The sequence below is a fragment of the Sceloporus occidentalis genome, unplaced genomic scaffold (genome assembly GCF_023333645.1).
Source record: "Sceloporus occidentalis isolate IW3139 unplaced genomic scaffold, rSceOcc1.0.p SCAF_6, whole genome shotgun sequence".
Taxonomy (NCBI): Eukaryota; Metazoa; Chordata; class Lepidosauria; order Squamata; family Phrynosomatidae; genus Sceloporus; species Sceloporus occidentalis.
The window spans coordinates 3,084,703-3,111,285 of NW_028316986.1; the positions used below are offsets into that span (position 1 = coordinate 3,084,703).

The 26,583-nt window shown below is 42.7% G+C and overlaps 1 protein-coding gene across 1 annotated transcript; it reads right to left on the reverse strand.

The window, feature by feature from the left end:
* Positions 1-2,442: 2,442 nt before the first annotated feature.
* On the reverse strand, positions 2,443-25,529 carry LOC149310330 (uncharacterized). The gene is made up of 3 exons (XM_089528267.1): positions 25,279-25,529; positions 6,860-7,362; positions 2,443-2,838 (listed from the first exon to the last, which is right to left on the reverse strand). Exons 1-3 carry the CDS (start codon positions 25,279-25,281, stop codon positions 2,679-2,681), a joined length of 666 nt encoding a protein of 221 aa, XP_089384393.1. The 5' UTR covers positions 25,282-25,529; the 3' UTR covers positions 2,443-2,678.
* Positions 25,530-26,583: the final 1,054 nt, after the last annotated feature.

A 26,583-nucleotide genomic window follows, 5' to 3' on the forward strand; every position in this document is an offset into this window, starting at 1 on the left:
GAGATACGCAGATGACGCTATAATCCTAGCAGAAAACCTCAAAGACCTGGAACAACTACTAAGAAAGATCAAGGAAGAAAGTGCAAAGGCAGGCCTATTGTTGAACATAAAGAAAACAAAAATAATGACCACAGAGAAGCTACACACATTTGAATTAGACAACAAAGAAATAGAAATCGTATAAGAGTTCTCATACCTGGGATCAAACATTGATAGAAATGGAGACTGCAGCCAGGAAATCAGAAGAAGATGAAGAATGGGAAGGACAGCCATGCAAGAACTAGAGAAGATCCTAAAATGCAAGGATATACAACTGAGCACAAAAGTTAGAATCATGCAAGCCATTATATCCCCTATTACCATGGATGGATGTGAGAGCTGGACAGTTAAGACAGAGGATAGGAGGAAAATCAACTCATTTGAGATGTTGTGCTGGGGAAGAGTGCTGAGGATCCCATGGAAAGCCAGAAAGACAAATAAATGGGTCCTGGAGCAGATTGAGCCAGAAAGAAGCCAAGATGACAAAACTCAGGTTGTTGTACTTTGGACACATCATGAGAAGGCTTGGTTCATTGGAGAAAACAATAATGTTAGGAAAGGTGGAGGGAAGCAGAAAGAGAGGAAGGCCACATGCAAGATGGATGGACTCCATTAAAGAGATCACTTTGAGTATCAGTTTGCAGGAGTTGAGAAGAGCAGTGGAGGACCGAGGGTCTTGGAGATGTTTCATCTGCAGAGTTGCCACGAGTCAAACAACAAAGCATCCTAAGCTACCTTTTAGTTGGCAGTCACTATAATTTAAACCTGTTTGCACATGAAAAGTTTGTCATGCAAATATAGCACAAATACGCTAAACATTGGGAAGAACTTGCTGATGGTAAGAGCTTTTCAACAGTAGAAGACACTGTCTCATAGGCTGGTGGAATCTCCTTCTTTGGAGGTTTTTAAGCAGAGGTTGGATGGTCACTTGTCCCACGGAGGGCTTTCATGGTGTCTTCAGGGGTGGCAGAAGCAGGGAGTTGGACTTTATGGCCTTTGGGGTCACTTCCAGTTCTTATGATTCTAGGAAGCTACTGTAAGATTGCAAATGTAACTGAACAAGCCAGCAGTTTAACTCATAAGAATAGTTATGTGTTTGTGTGTTGTGTGCCATCAAGTCGTTTCCAACGTATGGCAACATTAACGCGAACGTATCACAGGGTTTTCTTGACAAGTTTCTTTAGAGTGGGTCTGCCACTGCCATCCTCTGAGGCTGAGAGATTGTGACTTGCCCAGAGTGACCCAGTGGGTTTTCATGGCCAAGCCAGGAATCGAACCCTGATCTCTAGAGTCATAGTCCAACACTCAGCACTTATTATTATCCACATGGAAAAGCTGTCTCCTGGGCAGAAACATGGTTTTCTGTACAAAACAATCAGTTCTGAATGTGATATTGCTTAAATCCCCAACTACACTGTTTTCTGTAGAGGAAACAGCATTTTCTTCATGGGAATATTATCTTCCATGCAGAAAATTATCTTTCTTTGGCAGGAAATGCTTATTTTCTGTACATAAAACAATGCTTTGTGAATATTTCACAGAATAAGCCTTCGACTACAAAAAACTCTCAGCAGCCCAGTTTTCTTAGTAAGATGTCTCAACACTTGAGAAACATGTTGCTGATCATTTTTCTTTAATTTGTAAATTATTTTTAAAAAATTAATTACTGTATAGTATAGGTCTAGAAATTTTAGTCTAAAAACTGACCCCAAAAACAGAGTTGTCTTATCCATGGGTCAATATCAGTGCTGTACTTTAATTCTTATGATAAAAAAGGAACTATCTCCTGGTGAAAGGCAAGAGCGTCATCTGTCCTGGAAGCACTGGCCCACATCTACTCTCTACTCCCTCAGGAGTTTGTGTTAGTCTCAACACAAACAACTGTGCCAGCTGGAAGTTTCTAAGTTTTTTGGCAGTGTTTTCCTTTGCTTTGTCCTTTAGATCCTTTGTGATCCATGCCCCTAAGTTTTACCCTCAACTTAGCCATGGGTCATATCAAAATCCATAATTCTGGCCCCCAAACCTACCCCCGACTTATACATGAAGTCAACATATAGTCGTGTATATATAGTAACATATCATTAATTTTTCATCCCCAGTCTATTTCTGGATGACTTCCTGTAGATCTTTGCAAAGGACACTATTAGAGAAAAGTTTACTTTTGGAATGAGACCTACCAGAATCCTTTCAGCTTGGAGGATGTTGGGAGCTGTAGTCCAAACAAGTTAAATTTCTGAGCAGCTTTGTGTGTTCCCAATTGGAAAAAGTGCACAAAAAAATTAATTGAAGACAAAACTGACTTAAATATTATTGTTAAAGCCATTGAAGCAATGAGATTTACCCATATGTTGTTTCACCACTCTGCAATTGATATAATGGGATTTAATGGAAACTAAACACAGGATTACAGCTACCAAGTCATTACATTTCTCCTCTTCGCCAATGTTTTCCATATTGCAGCGCAGCATGCTACAATGTTTAGTATTGCAACCCATGGGGGGTTTCTTGGGAATTCGAGGATGGTACACCATGTGCCTTGGACATCCGAAAAATACATGCATGGAAATGGACAATGTCACTGCAGCCAGGCTATAAACTAAGATCTTTTACATTTCTTCACAGCTGAAATGTGCTCCTGGCTAAAATGGCCTCAGAGGGCTGCCAGACGACAGCACTGTGGTCTTCTCCAAGGGTTTGGTCAGGGTCTCCAGGACGTTTTGGGACATTTGGTCCAACTCTTGGGCAAGGTGGTTGGTGACCCGAAGCATGTGGTCCATCATCCTCAAGTGTTCTTTTAGCCTAAACAAAACCAGAGAGAGAAAGATAACAAAATGAAATAGGAGACACTTATCTACAGACTCCTAAGTATGGGCATTGGCTTTTGAAGCAAAAAGACAAATACCAGGGAGGAAAAGGATATTCAAATATATTTGAAAGATGTGTTAAGAAACTCTGATATGAAGAATCTTCACATTGCACCACTTGGCAGGAACATTTTTGCCAACGGAACTTCGACATGGAGAAATCTAAGGTACTGCACTTAGGCAGAAAAAAATGAAAGGCATACATATAGGATGAGGAACACCTGGCTGAATGAAACTACGTGTGAAAGGGATCTAGGAGTCCAAGTAGACCACAAGTTGAACATGAATCAACAGTGCGACGCAGCAGCTAAAAAGGCCAATGCAAATATAGGCTGCATCAATATAAGTATAGATCAAGGGAAGTAATAGTGCCAGTCTATTCCCAGGCCTCACCTGGAATAATCCTGTGTCCAGTTCTGGGCACCACAATTCAAAAAGGACACTGAGAAACTGGAGTGTGTCGGCAACTAAAATGGTGAAGGGTCTGGAAACCATGAAGCCCTATGAGGAAAGACTTGGGGAGCTGGGGATGTTTAGCCTGGAGGAGAGAAGGTTAAGAGGTGATATGATAGTCCTGTTTAAATACTTGAAGGGATGTCATATTGAGGCGGGAGCTAACTTGTTTTCTGCTGCTCCATGGAGTAAGGGCCCAAGCTCGAATCAGGCTTGCATCCTTCTGAGGTTGCTAAAATGAGTACCCAGACTGTTGGGGGGCAAATTAGCTTACTTGCTAATTAGCTTACTTGCTGTTCACCGCTATGATCTTTGGAATAGCGGTATATAAATAAAACAAAGTAGTAGTAAGTAAGCAGCATCAGTGGATGTAAGCTACAGGAAATGAGATTCCACCTCAACATTAGGAGGAACTTCTTGACAGTAAGGGCTGTTCGACAGTGGAGCACATTTTCTCGGAGGTTTTGGTGAAGTCTCCTTCCTTGGAGGTCTTTAAACAGAGGCTGGATGGCCATCTGTCAATGATGCTTTGATTGAGAGTTCCTGCATGGCAGAATGGGGTTGGGCTGGATGGCCCTTGTGGTCTCTTCCAATTCTATGATTCTATAATTCTATGAATGCAGGACTGACAAGAATCTCTGCTGTTTTGGATTTGTTCTGTAGAAAATTCACACGTATAAGTTTATCAGACGTCATTTTCAGCCCAATCTGGGCACGGGCTCAGATCGGGATGGAACGGGTGTTATCACATGAATTTTTCTGCCAATGCCACTGGGAGTCCACAAGTTGTTCCCCAGCCGTGCTTTGGCCACCAATTTTGAAGAACACGAGTTCTTTGTTCTTCAAAATTGGTGGCCTTAGCAGGGCTGGTGAACAGCTTGGGAACAGCTTGAGGACTCCTGGCAGCATCGGCAGCAAAATCCATGCAATAACACCCGTTCTCCCCCATTCCATCCTGTTCCATTCTGATCTCAGCCCGTTCCCCGGATTGGGCTGGAAATGATGTCTGATAAGCTTACTTGTATACTTGTATGACAAGGGGTTGGACTGGATGACCCTTGTCATCTCTTCCAGCTCTATGATTCTATGATTCTGTGGTGGTTTTGCGTATAAAATAGGCTTTCTAGTGCATAGCAAATAGTATGTTGTTTCCTGTGTAGATAAGGCTGTGGTAGACACCTGAGCCTCTGCCTTTGGCTGGGACTGGGGAGCCTCTGCTCCAGCTGCTCTGCTGTGCTCTGGAAAGGTGGTTTGTGCAAAACCATATTTTTCTGTGCATAATAATAATAATAATAATAATAATAATAATATTTATTTGTATACCGCTATTCCAACATTAGATCATAGCAGTTAACAACATTAATACAATAAAAAACATAATACATATCCCCAACAACAAATATCCCCATCCCCCCAAAAAAACATCTTCAATTCCCAATAAACATTTCCAGCAGAGCTATGGAGTGTGCCTACAACTTCCATTAGCCCTAGCCAACATAGCCAATGGTGAGGCATTATGGGAACTGCAATTCAACAACATCTGGGGTGCTTGGTCTATAATCTTCCTTCTGTCACCTTCTGTTCCTTTCATTTCTTGTATTTAGGATTCCATGAAGCTAAGGGCTCCATTCCTCTACAATCATTCCTCTACAATACTCCAGGACATTGTATACGAGGACAAAATTGCAAATGTTTTTCAATAGTCTATTTTGCATTCTGATGAGGTTTCCCAACTGTCAGAACCCCCATTTTTCAACCTGGGAACGAATAATTACATAATATTCTGTCTCTCCCTACCCCTGTAGTACAAGTTTGTCCTCCTGGTTTTATCATTCTGATTTGGGCTTTCTGACTCCAGCTTCACAGGAAGTCAGTTTTCCTCTCCTGAGCTGCTCTCGCAAGCAAAAAGCATCGTCCTATGTGTTGCAAGAAGAACTCGGGTACACTGAGCCTGCGCTATCCTGCCCAGAAGGAGCAAGTCTCGCCCTCAATTTTTTAGCTGATCCTCAGGGGGTTTTCCTGGTGAAAGTGCCTTGCTCAGGTTCAGTTTCACCTCCACACAGGAATTTGGCTGGAGTTCTCGTGACTCTTGCGTGTGAGAAAGAGGGAGAAGGAAAGGAGAGCTGCTTTGCTTTCTTCTTTTCCTCGTCTCCTCTCTTGAACTCCAAGTGGCAAACCATGGTGGCTTCCACTGGGGTGGTGCATCCACTCTGGGATTTAGAGCAAACTCTGAAGGATCTATCTGCATGGCCCTTAGAGACAATCCAAACTTGCAAAAATTATTTTTGGTGAACTAAGGGCCTGTACAGACTGGGGAAAAGGGGTGGACAGAGGCCGCCCCTTTCTCCCACGGACCAGGGCTGCACCAACCAAACAGCACGGCAATGATGCACCTAGAAAAAGGAACCACGAAACGTGGCTCCTTTCTCCGCCACTGCCAAGGTGACATTAATACCCTGGAGTGGCACGGTGACATCCCTTGTGCGCCACACTGTTTGGACACAGTGCATGAGGCACGTCATTGTCGTACGCACTGTCTGAATGAGCATGTGCCAAGATGGCGCCTCGACAGCAAGGTAGATCTTGGGAGCATGCGGACGGCCTGCTCTCCTGAGCCCTACATAGCGCCAGTCTGTACCGGGCCTAAAATTCCCAGAATCCCTTAGCTTTTGCTAAGAATGCTGGTTGGGGGAATTTTGGAACTGTAATCCAAGAAGTAAGCTTTCCACACTTTTGAGGTGAAATAAAGCCACCATGAGTCATAGGACTGACAGCCTCATTCACCCTATAAATGTATATAGACCAGCATAATCCCCCTATACATTTATATTAATGACAGCGAGTTTCACAAGTTAAGGATGCTTTGTGATAACAAGTTTCCCTTTGTCTGCCTTGAATTTTCTCAAAATCATTTTGCAAATGAATATACAGTGGGCCCTCCACATTAGATGGGTTTAGAGGTGCAGGACCCCATGAAAGTGGAAAAACCACAAATAAAGAACCACTTTTTTTTAACCTGCGAGAACACCTCTCTAGGAATCTCTGTGGTCAAGATCCACTAGAGGTTGACCTTAGGATCATGCTGGAGGACCTACAAATGTCTAGAGAAGTGTTTTCTCTTAGAATTTCTAGGTCCTCCAACATAACTCTATGGTTCAGCTTCTGGCAGAGTTGTGCTGGAGGACTTAGAGAGAAGATATTAATCAAATCCACAAAAGCCAAGACTGAAAATGTGGAGAGCCAACTGTATAATTTTTTTAAAAATACCCACATTTATGATTAAAATATAAACACATATTAACCCTTTCTATGCCTCTGGAAAGCTGTTGATGTTTGTCCATGACATTGACAAGGACTCTAAACACATCTGCTCGATGGCAGGGGGCCACATCCACTACATCTTCTACAACTCCATGAGTATATGATTCTAAGGGTTTACAAAACATAACTACATGCTTCATCCATACATCCTACAAACAACAACCTTGTAAAGTAGGACCTACTTCTTTTTCTCATCCTCCATGTGAGATTGATGACTGACTTCAGTATGATCCTCCAGATCCTGCAAGAATTTCCCCAGGGCCTCGTGAAACGCCACGTTGGCCTCTCTCACGTCAGGAAGGGCTTCAGAAATAAGGTCCTGGTACCTGGACTTGCCCACTTCTAGGACTGCAGCTTCATGAAGAGTCTTGAGGACTTCTCCAGTGTCTGCCACCAATATCTTGAGGTGGTCCAGATCCTCCTGAGAAGCCGGCAGGGACGCCTGGGTCACTGGTGTGCAGAGGCTCTCAGGCAAAGGGATGTGAAACGTGAACATGCAAGAGCTTCGGTTCAGCAATTGAGCTTCGTGTTCATCCACAATTTGTCTTCCTTGCTCCATCCTTAATCCGACAGCGCTCTCCTCTTCTGCCTCTGTCTGCTTTCCCTGCCTCTGAGCCAAACAAATGTGTACGAAAACACACAGGCCAAGGAACAGAGGCCACAACCAGGTCTGCCGTATTGCATGCTAGAAGAAAGTAAGCATAAGTTAAAATTCCAGGGTCAAATGAGATAATAAGAAGGATCTGCATTTCCTTTCTCTTAGACAGCAGGGTTTTCTGAGAAATATATGCATCAGCAAACAGGCTTGCAAACAAAGTACAGCTGCGCTCCGCATTTGTGGCTTTGACTTTTGTGCATTTCATCATTTGCGGATTTGATTCGGATGCTCCCTCTAGGAATCTCTACATCCTCCAGAATGACCCTATGGTCAACTTTTGCCAGAAGTTGACTACAGAGTCATTCCGTAAGATCTAGAGATTCCTAGAAAGAATACGTATCTAGGCATTTTTAGATCCGCAAGCATGTTTTTATGGTCAACCTCTGGTGGAAGTTGAGCACAGAGTTGCACTGGAGGACCTCAAGATTCCTAGAGAGGTGTTCTCTCAGGTTTTTTTTATTTGCGTCTTTTCCACTTTCACAGAGGTCATGCACCCCTAACCCCAGCAAATGTGGAGCGGCACTATATACGTTTATCTTCTATTGATAAAACATGCTAAATCCAAGATACAGAGGTAAGGGCAATCACATGCAATGACATACAGATGCCTTTCACCACCTGAGGGAGTGCTTCTTCTAAAAGATTACAGTATCAGTGTATGGTCTAGTTTGACCATCAGAGCCATGGCTGGTGCATGATCCTGCCATGGTCTGTCACTGTGAGTAGCTCTGTTCACACTAGTTTGGAAGTTTTTAACTCATAGTTGCTATAGTCCTTTGGTAGACTGTGGGTTTAAAGAAGTACATAAGAAGCAGATAAAGGTGCTCCTTTAGCCAACCAAGGGCTAGAACTTGGAAAAGTTACTTTTTAAAAGAAACCTACAACTCTGTATGACCACATTGGCTGAGAGTTACATTCCCAAAAGGCAACTATTACAAACTCTGGTGAAGATTGAAGGACAGTAGACTTCCAGGACTTCCAGGCTGGACCATGCTGCTTGGAAAAGTTTCTTTAAAATTTTAGTTTCTATGGCCATGCTGGCTGGAGGCCTCTGAGAGTTACGTTCCAAAAAAGTAACTATTCCAAAGCAGTATAAAAATAAAACATATTATTATTATTATTAAGGTCTGCTGAGGATTATCCCAGGCTGGACCATGCTACTGAGCAATGTGAAGCAGGGACATGTGAATGCCCATCAGTGATATACCTTGTGTATTTGACATCCATTGGGGATTACTTTTTAATACCCCCCATTTCTCTTCAACACCATTTTCCATCTCTTGTGGAACTGTTGCCTGGGCAGGAAAGGGAAGAAACTGTTTTTACCGCTCGGCCAGCAGAGCTTCTAGACCCAGAAGGCAGTCCCTTCTCACAAAGACCCTTCTGATGTGTCACCTGGTGTGGCTTGCACCCCCCACTAGTGACACTCCTGATGCAGAGTGCAAACAACTTAGAGAATTCCTGTACTCCACATCTGTAGTAGCGGGGTACCTTTTTAACTGCCATGGCTCCATATCTACTGGAATCCTGGATGGGATCCCACTATACGTTTCCAGAGGCATCTGGCTGGACATCACAGAGGTAGAGAGGATAACCAAGGATGCATTTTCATGGTAGAAGTTTGCAGTTTGATACCCCTTTAAGTGCTGTAGCTCCATTCTGCAGAATCTTGGTATCTGAAGTTTTCCAAGGTCTTTAGCCTTCTCTGCCAAAGAGGTGCCTCACAAGACTACAGATCCCAGGATTCTGTAGGATGGAGCCATGGTAGTTAAAGTGGTATCGAACTGCATTGTTTCTACAGTGTAGATGCACCCCAAGTCTCATCTAGGAGGACTCCTATTTTCAAAGACACAGTGCACCCAGAAAGATGGCTCTGTTCTAGTCGACATCTGTATAATTTGAAAACCTGAGCAGCATGGTCTCTGTGTTAGCTATTCAATCACAGCCGATGATGACAGATTAAACAGTCAGCAAGTCCAGTGAAAAGGCTGCCTGGGCAGTTTGACACTCACTATTGGCATATGCACAAGGTCAGCAAAAGGAAGTGATGGAATCCAGAGACACAGAATGTGGGGCAGTTGGTGATCTCCATCCCAGATTTCTTTCTGACATTTAACATAGCTCTCCAAAGTGTTCACATACCTGACATACCCCACATTATATTTGGGATCTCCATAGTTTCATATTTTTATATCTGGGGCCAGGCATGTTCTTATGAGGTTACAATGAGTACCAGGTGTATTTCTCACAAGAAGGCCACAGAGGCCTGAAGACCAGCAGAAGAACCCAGATGACACTGAGACAAAGCTAAATGGGTGTGCTGATCACTCCTTTCTCCCTGGGCTCTCTGCATATCCTCTTGCACCAAAGACAAAGGCAGTTTCATTGCACCGAAGCAGTAAGCCAGCTTCCTACCAACCCCCTGCTGTTTTCCCAGCCAACGTCCCTATCTCGCTGGGGATTCTCCTATAGCCAATTACTGTTTTGGTTACTCCAAGACAGTGGCATCACTATGGGATGTAAGTAGTGCAGGATGCACTGGATGTCACTCCAGAGGGTGGCGCATCCAGAGGGACTGGTGTGGCTACAGCTATGGCTACTGCTTGATAACGGCTTGTGGTGGATACATGAAGGAATGCATTTTTCAAAATCTGTAGGTACAAGTTTATTTTTTAAATGAGCTGAATGGCAATATCCAATTTGAGGTGGTGAATTGCATCCTGTTATCGTTTGGACAATATTCCAATACTTATAAATCATAGAATCATAGATTTTCTTGATTTTCTTGATCCTATACACAGCATGGTTAAAGGTAATAGACTAAGTGATGCAGGCTTTTTCTGACTCTGACCTGGATTCATTAGTTAAAGAAACTCTAGGTGGTTTTTCCCACAACTAGCTCTCTGAAAAGAGGATGTGATCCCATGACTAGGATCACCCCTATTAAGGATAATGGAGGAAAAAGGTGCTGCCTCTTGTATATAATCTGCATGTGAGGAACAATTTCTCTTTAACCAAAGAAACTGAGAAAATGGAAGATTCTTTTTTAACAGGCAAGAATGGCAACTGGAAAAAAAAAAGTAACAAAGAGGTTTTATCTGTGGATTTATGGAAACTGCATACTCTGATGATATGATCCAGGACATACAGTGCGCCCTTCCCTTACGTGGGGGATCCATTCCGGACACCCCCCCTGCATAAGTGAAATAGTGTGTATGCTCACGCCCCATTGAAAACAATGGGGCTCGTCCATGTGCGTGGCACGCATGCCACAGGCGCACACTCCATTACATCTTCTGGCATGCAGCTTTCAGTGTAAGCTGAAAGCCGTGTATTGTGTGCCCGCTCATGATGTAGGCACACAGTATGTCACTACATCTAAAAATGATAAGCTAGACTTACTGTATTGTGATGTAAATTTGATATGGGGGTCAATATTATTGATCCATGAAAAGAATCATAGAATCATAGAGTTGGAAGAGACCACAAGCGCCATCCAGTCCAACCACCTGTCATGCAAGCATACAAGTAAGCATATCAGACTTTTGCATGTTTTTGAACTGCTAAATTGGCAGGAGCTAGGACTAGTGACAGGAGCCCACCTCACCATGCGGCACTTGGGCCTTGAACTGCCAACCTTCTGATCTTCCAATCTTCAGAACTGGCGTCTTAACCACTAAGCCAACACATAACCTTTCTACACCCCTCAAAATCCGATATCCAGTTTTCATATCTCTGTTTCAGTTAGCTCTGGATGATGCATCTGTTTGAATTACTACCATGTATTTGGTTGCGCTCTGGCATATTTCTATATAAAAATATCATTGACCCAAACTTGGAGTCCTCCTCAGTTAGTCCTGTATGAACAGGTGGAAACGATCCTCAAGTTACCCAGCTTCTTGCAAGATTCTCTGAACTAAGCAAATTTCCCCCAGCATTTAAAAGAGCAGCTGACATAGTTGGGGGGGAACCCACAGTCCCCAGCCCCCAACTTTTGGATAACAGAGCTCTCTCGCTTCCCACCAGCGCTTGCTGGGTCAGTGAAAAAGTGTTTGTATCTGTGTTAGGGATGGCAATTCTAGATTTTCTCATCCCTGAGTGATGCTGGGAAAAAGCAACACACTTTTTGTCCCTGTACTCAGAGCTTTTATTCCTGCAAAGACGGGAAACTACACTACTTTCCAAAGAAAGCAATGGAGCCTGAGTTTTCTGGAAAAAATGCTCTACTTTCCCATTGAAAGTTACACAGCTTTCCAAAAAGATGGAGAAGGGGGGAGGGAACACACCACAAAAAATTGAATGTTGCATAACTTTAAACGCTGCACAATTTTAAAAGCTTTTTTCCTCCTAAAAGACTGAGAGAAGAATAACAAATGGAATGAAGCACAGCTTCAAAAGCTACAGCGCTTTCAAAAAGCATGAAATGGAATGCTGCACAGCCTTAAATGTTGTACAGTTTCAGAGTTGTACAGCCTTAAATGTTACATAGCTATAAAAGCTTTTTTCTCTCTTCTAAAATAGGTAGGTAGGACAGAAAAGGAAATTATGCGCATTTTCCAAAGCATGGAGCATTAAAAAAAAAGACAAGTTTTTTAATATTGCCTTTTAATGAATTTTAAATGGTTTTGACTCTGCAGGACATTTGTTGATTAAATCACGCATGCACAGAAATCTTTTACTGGTGCTTTTGTATGTTTTTAATCTGTACTTGTTGTAATAATTTATAAGTCATTTGTGTAATACGGTTGGCTCTCCATAGCCACAGATTTTTGCATACATAGATTCAACCACCAAAAGCTTGAAAATATTCCTTAAAAATCCAAAAAGCAAACCTTGATTTTGCCATTTTTATATAAGGGACACAATTTTACCACATCGTTGTATATAATCAGACTTTAGCACCCGTGGATTTTGGTATCCACAGTGGGTCCTGGAATCAAACCCCAACGGATACCAAGGTCCCATTGTACAGCTTTTAAAAAAACACCCTGAAGGATTATGACTTTTGGAAAGTTTTCTTCTTAAAACCTCATTAAACATACTATCACATTAAAACAACGCTATTTATTTAAATAGGCTTGGACACAGAAAAAGGAGGAGTGAAAATATGAGGAAGGAACATCAACAATCTCAGATACAGAGATGGCACCATACTACTAGCAGAAAAGCTCCCAGACCTGGATCAACTACTAAGAAAGATCAAGGAGGAAAGTGGAAAGGCAGGTTATTGCTGAACATAAAGAAAACCAAAATGATGACAACAGAGAATTCAACCTAGACAATAAAGAAATAGAAGCAGTAAAAGAGTCCTCATACCGAGGATGAAGCACTGATAGCAATGGGGACTGCAGCCAGGAAATCAGAGGAAGATTAAGAATGGGGATGGAAGCCATGAAGGAACTAGAAAAGACCCTCAAATGCAAGGATATTCAACTGAGCACAAAAGTTAGAATCATGGAAGCCACCGTATTCCCTATTGCCATGGATGGATGTGAGAGTTTCACAGTTAAGAAAGAAGATAGGAAGAAAATCCATTCATTGGAGATGTGGGGCTGCGCTGGGGCTAATTTTGGCATTAAAGAGAGATTAAAGCACATTTAAAGAATTCCGCAAATGAAATAAAAATGGCAAGTAATTGCGGAAATGATTGTCACACGCAATTGCACAAATAAAGTGATATCGAAAATGCATTGTTGCTGAAATCCCGAAAGTTAAAAGATGTGCGTTAATGTGTGGTATGTTTTTTGTGACCACTTTAATGGTGGGTTTTGTATGACATCATTGTTTCATGTAACTACACAATTTTTCTGGGACATTCATGGGATAAACTCCTACATGTGAAAGGGATCTGGGAGTTCAAGTAGACCACAAGTTGAACATGAGTCAACAGTGTGATGTGGCAGCTAAAAAGGCCAATGCGATTCTAGGCTGCATCAATAAAAGTATAGTGTCTAGATCAAGAGAAGTAAAAGTGCCACTGTATTCTGCTCTGGTCAGGCCCCACCTGGAATATTGTGTCCAGTTCTGGGCACCACAATTCAAAAAGGACATTGAGAAACTGGAGCCATGTGTCCAAAGGAGGGCGACTAAAATGGTGAAGGATCTGAAAACCATGAAGCCCTATGAGGAACGACTGAGGGAGCTGGGGATGTTTAGACTGGAGCAAAGAAATTAAGGGGTGTAATGACAGCCATGTTTAAATATATTTGAAGGGATGTCATACTGAAGATGGAGCAAGCTTATTTTCTGCTGCTCCAGAGAATAGGGCCTGGAGCAATGGATGCAAGCTACAGGAAAAGAGATTCCATCTAAACATTAGGAAGAACATCCTGACAGTAATAGCATGCTTTACTTCTACACATACCAAAATGTTCCTGATGCAAAAACATGGAGACTTCTTGAGGAATCCGTTGTCCTCTGCCTACAAAGAGGCCTGTGACCTCACTGAAATGGAAGCCACTCCCTTGGGAAATGTTGGAGTTTCCTTCTTTGGAGGTCTTTCAACAGAGGCTGGATGGCCATCTGTCACAGGATGGCTTATATTGGGTCTTCCTGCATGGCAGAAGGGGGTTGAACTGGATGGCCCTTGCGGTCTCTTTCAACTCTATGAGTCTATGAACCAAGCAAGGAAGTCCTGACTGCCCTGAGTTTTCAAGACCTGAGCCGAACAGGGGATGACCAGGCCTCTTGGAAGTCATAGGTTTGCCATAAGTCAAAGCCAATTTGATGGCACATAACATCATCAACATCTTGGATGTCTCCTTTCAAGTCTGAAATAATAAAGCTCAAGGAAGATTCACTGCTCCTCAAAACAGAAGCCTCCAAAATTTCTGGTAGCAGGAGGGAAGAGAGAGCTGTGACCGTCCTCTTTCCGCTAGAAAGAAAGGCCAAACGGTGACCGATGGGAGGCTGGTAGCTGTCCGAATGTCAGGAAGCACTAATCCATCACAGCTGAAGCTGCCCTTTGAAGTCGCCTTCCCTTGGCTTCCTCTTGGTCTCTCTGGAAGGAACAGGACCGTTTTCATTCTTGTTTCATGCCAGCCAGACATATTTGTGGCAGGTTCATAATAAGGGAGGTAGTGCTTTAATCTCCGCAGAGCTCCTCTTTCTCAGACCTCTGGTCTCTGTCTCTGAGGTTTCGTCACCACCGACAACATTTAGCGTTCCAAATAAAAATCTAGGACACAAAGGCCGAACTCTTTCCTGTTGCTGGAAGCCAGGCAGGTGGTTGCCAACAGTCAGAAGGAGACTTAAGGCAGACTCTAAAATCTGGAGATTAGCCTTAAGTGGGGAAAAGTGATAGAATCACAGAATTACAGAGTTGGAAGGGACCAGAAGGACCATCTAGTCAACTCTCTGCCATGGAGGAAAACACAATTAAAGCACTCTTAAGAGAAGGCCATCCAAGCTCTGTTTAAAAACATCCAAAGAAGGAGACTCCACCACATTCCCAAATAGTCTATTCCATTCTCCTGGCAGCTCTTACAATCAAGAGGTCCTTCCTTTCTTGCCATTTGAATCCACTGATTCATATTTTTGTTCTCTGGAGCAGCACAAAACAAGCTTGCTCCATCTTCTACATGTCCTCCTTTCAGATAATTACAGATCACTATATCATGTCCCCTCTCAACCTCCTCTTCTCCAGGTCCATAAGCTGGTTCTCGCAGCATTTGGCAGGGGTAGCTGCATTGGCCATTTAGTAAATACAAACCAAAATCCACCAAACTATACTGTGCATTTTGGTTGGCCAATAAAGGTATCAATGTTTGGTGGGTTTTGGTTTGAATTTACTAAATGGCCAACACACCTAGACCTGTATGTTTTTGGGATTGTGAGATACCACATTGTAGCTGCAACAGGGGAACCCTGAAGAGTGAACCAGCAGACTGGGACCTTCAACCAAGGTAAAACAATTTTCTTCTTCTCCAGTTTGGACTGGATTGGCCTCAACACCTACCCAAATGTTCCTGATGCAAAAACATGGAGACTTCTTGAGGAATCCATTGTTCTCTGCCTACAAAGAGGCCTGTGATCTCACTGGAATGAGAGGAGGTCACTAAAATGAGTACCCAGATTGTTGGGGGCAGTTAGCTTACAGCTGTAAACCACTTAGGGAGTGCTTAAATGCACTGATAAGTGGTGTAGAAATGTACTTGCTATTGCTATTGCTATAAAGTCATCATCATAACAAAGATGGTGAACAACACTGGGTGCAGGACAGATCTCTGAGTCACTTCACTCCAGAATGAAGAGAAATCATTGCTGAGTACTCTTTGGATTTGGGCTGTCAACCCCTTACATAGCCAGCTAACAGTGTCACTGTTTAATCCACATTTTAGCAGCCTGTCTGCAAGAAAACCACAGGGGACTTTGTCAGAAGCCCTTGGAGCATCATGTAGATAAGATGAGGGAGTCTGGCAGCTGAAGTCCAAAAAGCAACCCTACGAAGGTCTCATTATTTTTAGAGACTCAGCAGTGCTCTTTCGTTTCTCTTGCGATGCAAAGCAATTGCACTTGCATGTGCACCATTCCATTTAGTCCAATTTGTTCCAATTCTTTCTTTCTTCTAGGAGTTGGGTTCCAAATCCACCTAACAGTAGCTCTTTCTAGCTCACAATTTGAAAGTAAGCTGAGAAATATACCTTCCCAAGTCCCAGGTATTACGGCAAGCTGAATGAGAGTTGATAGTGGGGTAGAAGGATTACAGAGTGTGTGTTGGGAGGAAAGAGCATTAATATTTGTATAGAGTAATTCATGAGAGGGAAGACTTTAAGAAGAGAGCATGGCTGCCCTTTTGGTTCACCTCTATGCATTCAAGCCTTTTTGCTCCCTTCCTGTTTCCACTTTCCTCTTCTCCCAAAAGTTACTTAGCCTGGATTTGCACTGCAGTTTGACATCGCTTTAACTACAATGGCTCAATGCAATGGAATGCTGCGATCTGTAGTTTTGCAAGATATTTAGCCTTCCCTGACAAAGAACTCTGGTGCTACAACAAACTACAAATCCTAGGGTTCCATAACATGGAGCCATAACAGTTAAAGTGGTGTCAGAGTGCATTAAATTTGCAGTATGGAAGCAGCCTCTGCTTGACACAAGTACCAAATATTCCTGCAATGTGAACATGTTATTAGACATTGATAATTGCTGGATGCCGGATAATTCCCTGGCCCAGGGCTTGTCAGATCAGGTAACCGGCTCTGGAAAAACACTGGCACTCAGCGAAATCTGCGGAGAGAAAGAGAGCTGATGCAGCTCAGCCCCAGGCTGGCCAAGTTATTCTCCCCTGGAAGGAAGAACAATGAAGACCTCACGTATTTTGTCAGCTCCTTACTGCCTGCTCCGAGGCTGGCTGGCAGGCATCCCTCCATCTCTCAGTTTGCAGCTGCTGGTGGTGCAATACCACGCAGGCAGCACATGTACTGCCACCCTTAAAAGAAATGCACTGGCTGCCAATTTGCTTATCATCTCATTGCAGGGGCTGCTGGTGATGTTTAAAGCCCTAGAGGACTTGGAGCCTTGGCACCTCTCACACCTAAGGACTGAAGTCTGAGGTCCTTCCTCTGTGTCCCACTAGTGAGGTCCATAGGTTGTGTTGGGACATGGCCCCATCCTATATCTATACATTTCATTTTTTCCACCCTAAGTTCAGTACCTTACATTTCTTCCCGTTGAAATTCATTTTGTTAGTTTTGGCCCAGCTTTCTAGTCTATTCAGATTATTTTGAATTTTGATCTTGTTCTCTGGGGTATTACCCAGGGGGTGTTCTCACTGGCTTATACTCCGTGTTACAAATCGAATCCAAGGTATAGCGTTCCTATTAGAAACCGAATTAACTCTAGAACAGTTCCAGAGTAACCCGCAATCGTTCCCACTAAAATCCGAATCGTAAAGCGGATTTTTATTTAATCCGTGTTAATGGCGTATAATCCGGGTTAAAAAAATAGAAGGGTCGAGCCTACAATTTTTCCTTGATTCGGGATAGGATTTGGAGTATTTAAATAGAAACGTTTCGGCCTTTGAATTGGGTCAACTGGATGGGAGGAGCAGAGCGCGATGGGCTGGCCTGGGGGTGTCACCCTCTTTGGTCTCTTTCTGCATCACCAGCACCATTTTCTTCCATTCGCATAATAGCCTTTCCTCCGGTGGATTGCAACCTCCCCTCTGCTCCTCTTTCATAGACCGATGTGGGAGGAGAGCCATTGAACACCATTTTTAACTATCCTTTTTTTCTTTTTCACCTCTGCCTGAGCAGCAGATGGGCTTTCTCTCCCCATGGGGCAGCCAAAGTGAATTTGGGGCTACCGAGGCTCTTTCCAGAGGAACTATGGGATGGGTTTTGCAGGACATATCCCCACTTCATGGCTCTCCAGACAGCCCTGGGAGCAATCTTCCCCAAAGATTCTCTCCCCATGGGGCGGCCAAAGCGAATTTGGGGCTACCGAGGCTCTTTCCAGAGGAACTATGGGATGGTTGTGTTTGTTGTGTTTGTGAGACATTTATCCTCCTCTGCTAGAGAGTGCTGGTGCCATAATAAACTACCATTCCCAGGATTCCCTAGCACTGAGTTATGGCAGTTAATATGGGGAGACACAGAAGAGGACGAATAAGCGCCTCTTCATTGGCTCTTTAAAAAAAACAACCGCGAAATTTATAACGAATTAAAAACGGCCGGGTAGTGGGAAGGCAGGTACAGGCTACACTGGTGTATGTTACTCCGAATTAATGTGATGTCATGATGACGTCGCTTTGATTGACAGCCGAAACAAGTGAATGTGAACGAAAAAGTAACAAAACCGGTTTAAATATACACCGATTCATCCTTGAATGGGGACGAAACAGGGTCAATTATAGCGAATTAAAAAAAAACGTTAAGTAAATGGGAATGATACAAATAAAGCGAATTGAAAAGCGGGATAACACTCGCTGTATTTTGAATCGCTTTGAAATGAACCGCTGTATTTAAATTCGTTTTAAATCACAAGTGAGAACACACACACACACCCCACTTCTCTTAATTTGGTGTCATATGCAAATTTGATAAGCATGCCCACTATTCCTTCAAGTAATTTGGATGAATCGTAGAACCAAATGCCTTCAAGTCATTTAAACCTATTCACTTGGGGCTGAGAGTGTGTGACTTACCCAAGGTCACCCAGTGGGTTTCCATGTCTGAATGGGGAATTGAACCCTGCTTCTAGAGTAGTAGCCCAACACTCAAACCACTACACCACGCTGGCACTCCAGTTATGGAATGTGCTATGGTTGCCCTCCAATTGGCACCAACACCGATTACAGTTAGAAGCCAAGTAAAAACCTGGATGTTCATCAGATCCCTTAGAGCTCACTGATTCCTCTCAAATACTAATGCACTTAACAAAAAACAGTTTTAATCTTTTAAATCTATTTTAACTCATTAATTATGTTTGACGTGTTTTTCATTTATTTAGATTATTTTTATTTTGACCTGTTTGCTTTAATTTCACTTGCAGGCCATTCTGAGATCTGTTTATATAGGGCAAAGTAGAAATATTATGAGAGCCAGCATGACGCAGCGGTTTGAGTGTTGGACTGCAGCTCTGGAGGCCAGGATTCGAATCCCCGCTCGGTCTTGGAAACCCATTGGATGACCATGGGCAAGTCACATGCTCTCAGCCTCCGGGGAAGGCAATAGCAAACCTCTTCTGAATAAATCTTGCCAAGAAAACCCCATGATAGGTTTGCCTTAAGGTTACCATAAGTCGGAAATGACAGGGAGGCACACAACAACAGAACTATTATACATGAATTATAAATATTATAGCATTTTATATATTTGTTGTTATGGGCCTTCTATTTATTTCCATTTTACGGTGACCCTATCAGGGGTTTTTTCTTGGGCTGAGAGTGTGTGGCTCACTCAAGCTGTCCCAGCGGAGAATCGAACTCTGGTCTCCTAGTGTCCTGGTCCAATGCTCAAAGCACTATGCCACGCTGGCTCTCATTTTATATTTTATATCTATTATAAATATATTGTGGTAGAAAGAAACTGAAAAATTAAGGAACTGAAATGAAACTAAAAGAAAAATAGCAACTGGAAGCAAAAAAAGAATTCCAGAAGTGGTAGAGATGCTAACATAATGCATACATTGAATTGTTGTGTGCCTTCAAGTTGTCTCAGACTTATGACAACCTTAAGCCGAACCTATCATGGAGTTTTCTTGGCAAGTTTCTTCAGAGGAGGTTTGCCACTGCCATCCTCTGAGGCTGAGAGAGTGTGACTTGCCCAAAGTCACCCAGTGGGTTTTCATGGCCAAGCCAGGAATCGAACCCTTATCTCTAGAGTCATAGTACAATGGTCAAACCGATGCACCATGCTGGCTCTCATAAATGGAATTGCAAGCAAGATCTCTCAGTAGGATGTCTGTATAACTCAGTTTAAGCAGAATACCAGTTGATGATGATGATGATGATGATGATGATGATGATGATGATGATGATAGCCAATTTAGTGGAATGGCTAGAGCTTTGTATTAGCTTTCTATGTTCCTTTCTTTCATATATGGAAAGACAGAGTTATCTACACTGTAGAAATTATGCAGTTTGACACCACTTTAACAGCCATGGCTCCATCCAGCAGAATCAGGGGATTAGTAGTTTTGTGAAGCACCAGCATTGCTTGGCAGAGAAGGCTGTAGAAACTACAAATCCCAGGTATCCATAGGATGGGGCTACAGCACTTAAAGTGTCAAGATGCATTATTTCTACCACGTAGATGCATCCCATGTTGGCCCATAAATAGTGCTGTGTAGTCCAAAAAAGCTTGGAGATGTGCAAATCAATCGAGAATGGAGAAATAAAGAGTGATGCTTCAGAATAAAAAGGCATGAGAATTGCCAAGATCATTTGGCATTTCTGTTGCATCCCATCCTTCACTTCTGTCCGGTTTCATCAGTTAATTAGAGGAAAGCTTGATTTGGCTGCCACTAGCTGCCTTGGAAGTTTCCAACGGAGGACGCTTTTGTATTGTGGCACTAGGACTGGCTTCTTAGGATGCAGCTGCCTGCCAACACAGATCTTCTCCAAATGCCATCCGGGCAGCAATCACTTCAGAAGAAGACCTTCCTGTCTCCTTTGCTGGCCTGGTAGCACCATGGAAGTTGGATGCCATCAGGAAAACCTGGGCATTTAGCACTGGGTTTGCAGGCAGAACACCAAAAGGAAGTGCTGAATCCGTCCCAAGCTACATCCGTGGCAAAGAGGATGCTGGACTGACGCAACCGCATCCCAGCTGGTCAAGAGATGACCCTGGGCACCTTGGAGATAGTTGCCAGAGGGGTTGCTGCATTGCCAATGGGAGAGGAAGCCATGAAGCTTTCTTGAGATGGAGGGAGCCAGGCCAGAATTATTATAAAAAGGAAGCAAAAACTGAGGAGCACCCAATGAAATCTGAAGAGGAAACTGGAGATGTGTCTCAAGACGAGGCTCAAATGATAGTGGTTTTATTAGTACAATGGGTCCTTGGTATCTGATAGGGTTTGGTTCCAGGATCCCCTGTGGATACCAAAATCCATAGATGCTCAAGTCCCATTAAGTACAATGTATAAAATGGCAAGATCAGGGTTTTCTCATTGGATTTTTCAAAAAGCTATTTTCAAGCTGTGGATGGTTGAATCCTTGGAAATAAAATTGATCGAAAAAGAGGGCTGACTGTACTTTGTTTGCTGTGCGCTACTTCGGAGTTGGGAGGCAAGCATGTTATACACTGAATAAAGAGATATATTGAAAAAGGGGGGCTTCATAGCTACCATTGCCACAGCCACCGTCATCCTCTTCAGAATCACCATCATTAATTCAATGAAAGAATTTGCAGTTGGCCCTCCATATCCAGATTCTCCACCCATGGATTCAAACAGTAGAAATGCTTCTACTACATTTCTATATACTCCATACATGACTTTATATGCTAAGCTAATCTGCAAAGGCTGCATCTGCACTGCAGAAATGATGCACTTTAAAAATGTTTGAACAATCATTAGAATCATTTAAGAAGGACTGGGAACCATTAATCACCTTTTTTTAATAAGGAAAAAGGGAAATTTACGGCAATTGCTTTTGATTAAACTTGGAGTCCCTAAATATGGTAATTGATGTGTAAATATAAATTTGTTTTAAGTATGTATTTTCTAATAGCTATATACTATGGATAGACTTGGTTAAAGCAAATGTTAAATCAAGACTGATTAAGAACATATTTGAAATATACAGAAGTTTGGGGTCAGCTGAACATGGTTGACTGAGAGAGCTTTTTAAAAAATAGATATTACACAGAAGACTAGAAGAGATACAGAGAAGTCATTGTCATTCTACTATTAGTGTCGCTATTTAATGTTGACTTTTGTTTTTAAGTGGTTTTGAAAAGAAATAAAAACTATTTCATTTTTAAAAAAATGCTTGGACAACCATGGCTCGAAGCTCATGGGATTCTGGGATTCGTAGTTTTGTGGGATATTTATGCCTTCTTTGTCAGAGAGCTCTGGGCTCACAACAAACTCCAGATCCCAGGATTCCATACCATTGAGCCTCGGCAGTTAAAGCAGTGCCAAAATGCTTTATTTCTGCAGTGCAGATGCAGGCAAAGGCTCATAGGCATGCTAGCAAAAAGTTCTCTTTTATTGATTCGGCTGCCAGCGGTTGTGGCAGAGATGGGAATTGTAACCAACACATCTGGAATCATGAGGATGAGGAAGGCTGCACACACCAGACAATAAACCCCTTTCAGAAGAAGCCAAGAAATCTCCAGCAAAGACAGGACAGCCGCCAATGCCAAGAAACAGGACAAAGCATCGCATGTTTAATGCCTGGCTCTGAAATGGGGGGAGTTTTAAAGCTGAAAATGGGCATCAAATGGCTGGCTTCACTCCCGCATTATAGCCAAGTTATTATGAACCATGGTCTCATGTTTCCCCAAACATTCCCCAAACATTTCCTGTTGTCATTCTTTTTATTTTCTTATCCTCTTTTGCAGGAGATGGGTAGGTTTCATGTTTTTAATGCACTCCCAAGATCTGTCCACTTAGAGCCAGGTCCAAAATGTGCACAAACACATACGCAGATATCTGATTTAAAGGCAAGCGTGCTGCACTACTAACAGTTTTGTTCTGAATCCCAGAAGGATGCAGCTAATCACTTAATATACTCTGTGTGTGTGTGTGTGTGTGTGTGTGTGTGTGTGTGTGTGTGTGTATATATATGGGAGTGATAAACTGGAGTGATTATATAAAAGTACTGTGCTTCACATGTACTCTTTACTCCTTCCAAGCCTTCTTTTTTGATTTTTGCAATCGATCTACATCAGTGATCCCCAAACTTTGGCCCTCCAGATGTTTCAGACTTCAGCTCTCAGAATCCTGACTGTTGGCCAAACTGGCTAGGGCTTCTGGGAGTTGAAGTCCAAAACACCTGGAGGACCAAAGTTTTGGCAATCACTGATCCACACCTTTCCATTCTGTCTTCAATTCTAATTTTGAATTTGGAACAAAAGGACTGCCAAAAAAAATTATAAAGATATAAAGCAATAAAGGAAAATAATATCATAACCTTCAGAGATCATCTTGACTGACCCTGTCTCCACGCTTACAATGTGATTTTCAACATAACTAATAACTTAAAAGAACAAACAAACGCCCAAATGGCAGGGATCCCATTAATATGGAAGTTAATTACAATGGGTTAATGGATGGATTACTATTGAATTACTAAACAGGTTTTTAAAAAGTTCAGGTTGAATCTCCCTTGTTCAAAATGCTTGGGACCAGAAGTTATTTTAGATTTTTTCAGATTTTGGAATAGGTGAATATCTATAATGAGCTATATAATGGAGGCAGGGTGGTGTACTGGTTTGAGCACTGGACTATAAGACTCTGGAGACCAGGATTCGGATCCCTGCTTCGCCATGTAAACCCACTGGGTAACCTTGGTCAAGTCACAAGCTCTCAGCCTTAGAGGATGGCAATGAGAAATCCAATCTGAATGAACTTGTCAAGAAAACCACATGGTTGCTTCTGTTTTCTTGTTGTGTGCCTTCAAGTCATTTCCAACTTATAGCAACACTAAGGGAAACCTATCATGGGGGTTTCTTGGCAAGATTTGTTCAGAGGGGTTTTGCCATTGCCTTCTTCTGAGTCTGAGAGAGTGTGACTTGCCCAAAGTTACCCAGTGAGTTTACACGGCTGAGCCAGAATCCAAACCCTGGGCCCCTGAGTTATAGTCCACTGTTCAAACCACTGCTCCATGCTGGGTCTCTGGTTCCCCTTAGGGTTGCCATAAGTCAGAAATGACTTGAAAGCACACAACAACAACAACAACAACAACAACAACAACGACAGTCAGATATCATGGAGCTGGGACACAAGCCTCAACATGAACTTCATTTATGCTTCATATACGCCTTACGCACCTCGCCTGTCGGTCATTTGGTACAGAATATTTTTAATACTTTTTTTTATGAAAGAAAAGTTTGCGCACCCTGAACCACCAGAAAGCAAAAGTGTGACCGTCTCAGCCACCAATGTGGACAATTTGGGATTTGGGAATATTTTGGAGTTCCAGATGCAAAAGACTCAAGCCGATGGCATAACTGCAAAGGAGAACAAGGCTCTGCAAAATGCAGGACCTTCAAGAAAAATGAAGGATATCATCACAAAATAAAAGCTAAAAACACTCATATAAATATAAATCCATGTTTCTTAGTCAGGACATTTTGCAATTCCTCCTGGAAAGAAAGTTGCAATGTAGCACCTGTCCTGGAAAAGGAGAACATCTGGTCACTTTGCAGCTGTACCTTGACGTTTCCCCCAGACTTTCTATTGTGAAGCAACAACGCTTCCTTGAACTCTCTACCAGGAAACACTGAAGCAGCACTGACAACCTGCTGAAACATTCTCAGGTATGCACTCAGATAACTTAAGGTCCCATATAGAATCACAGAACCATAGAGTTAGAAGAGACCTCTAGGGTCATCCAGTCCAACCCCCTTCTGCCATGCAGGAACTCTCAATCAAAGCATCCTGACAGATGGCCATCCAGCCTCCCTTTAAATACCTCCAAAGAAGGAGACACCACCATTCTTCAAGACAGCATCTTCTACTATCCAACAGCTCTTATTATCAAGAGGTTCTTCCTAATGTTGAGGTGGAATCTCTTTTCCTGCACTTGAATCCATTGCTCCGGGTCCTGTTTTCTGGAGCAGCAGAAAACAAGCTTGCTCCCTCATCAATATGACATCCCTTCACATTTTTAAATAGGGCTTTCATTTCACCTCTTCACCTTCTCTTCTCCAGGCTAAACATCCCCAGCTCCCTAAGGACTTTATCACACGGGGGGAAATGAGAGATATGTGACCATAAATGGAGACACAATAGCATGAGCTGTCACAGTTTAAATGGTGATTATCCCATGAAAATCGCACAAGCACAATTAAAATGTAATTAACATTTTTACACCCAGAGCGGTAAAAGAGCCATTATCCCAAGAATAACCAGGTAACAAACAGCAACAAAGCACACATGGGATTTTCCCCATGAATGATTTGTTGCTGTTTATTGTCTGGTTATTCCTGGGATAATGGCACTTAAATTGCTTTTCCTTGAGACGTCGTGCAAAAAACCTTTATCGCTACTGCATGATTTTCATGGGATATTCCCGTTTATACGTCCAATTTCCCCGTGTGATAAAGTCCTAAGTCACTTTTCATAGGGCATGGTTTACAGACCCTTTTGGTCGCCCTTCTCTGGACATGCTCCCGCTTTTCAACATTGTGGTGTCCAGAGCTTTTTGAATTGTGGTGCCCATATAAATAATGAGAAAGCGTGCAAACCACCAACGTAGGTGCCATTCAAAGAAAAGGGAGATAAGACTTTCCCATGCACACAGAACCAAGGAGGTATCAAAAGTCTCCAACTCACCATGGCAGAAAAGATCTCAAGCCCAAAGCCAAAGCACTCCAAGGTTTACACCAGATTTAAGACGACTCTTGGGAATCTTCTGAAAAATTGAACGCAGCTCCTAAGTTCTATCTGGGTTGGTTTCCCTGCCAGTCCGAGATTTAACCTGAGTCCATCTACTCCTTGATAGGTCCAGCTACATATTGGATGGACGGACAGACGGGCGTCTGTACTTTCCCATTTACACACGCAAGACTTGGGAGTGCTGCTTTCTTTTCTTTTTTTGCAGCGGTGCTGCGGCAGCGATGTGTGTTTTCAATTTACTTAACTTCCGTGGAATGCTAGGGACTGACCAAGAGAGAGATCTGGTTTTAAAAGAGAAACAGAAGGCCAAGACACAAGTGTCGAAAGCTCAGAAGGAACACGCTGTTCTCTCGGTCGGTTACAAACAGAGCAGCCGCAGCCATTTGACATTGGCTTTGCCAGCCAGCGAGTATTATAGAATAATAGAGCTGGGAGGACCCCAAGATAATCTAGACCAACCCCAGATTATTCTAGATAAAATGAGAGAAAAGAATGGCACTCAGGATTTTTTAAACCGTCCATTTTAGGCTATCTGCACTGCAGAAATAATGCAGTTCAACATTGCTTTAACTGACCATGGCTCCAACCTATGGAGTCCTGGGATTTGTAGTTTGTTGTGGCACCAGAGCTCTCTGATAGAGAAAGATACATAGCTCACAAAACCAAACTAGGTTATACTTCTGCATCTACACTGCAGAATTAAAGCAGTTTGACACTGCTTTAACTGCCACAGTGCAATGCTATGGAGTCCTGGGATTTTTAGTTTTGTGAGATGCTTAGCCTTCTCTGTCAGAGAGCTCCGGTGCCACAACTACAAATTACAAATCCCAGGATTCCACAGCATTGAGCCATGGCAGTTAAATAGCGGTGTCAAACTGCATTATTTCTGGACTGTGGAATCAGCCAAAGCAGAATAATCTCCAGTTGAAAGCTTCATTACAGATGAGGAAAGAGGATTTGGCCAGTTGTGGTTGTGACATTTGTCAGAAAAGATAAACAGGTTATACCACTTTCTTGTGCAAAAGCATCTTATTCTAAAGAGATAGAATGTGTGTTCTGTTACGCTCTGCCTGGGTTAGTGTACCTAAGGGAAAAAGTGGAAGTATGTGACCGTTCATGCTATTGTGTCTCCATTTATGGTCGCATAACTCTCATTTGAAAAGTTGGTGCTGGAGGCAAAGAGTTGTTGTGAAGCAACAACACTTCCTTGAACGATCTCCTATCAGGAAAACCTCCAGCAGC

Excerpts from the sequence above, each read along its gene's own strand:
- LOC149310330 (XM_089528267.1), bottom strand. Across the intron at positions 2,839-6,859 it reads ATGGAGGATGAGAAAAAGAA|GCTAAAAGAACACTTGAGGA; the intron begins GTAGGTCCTACT and ends GGTTTTGTTTAG.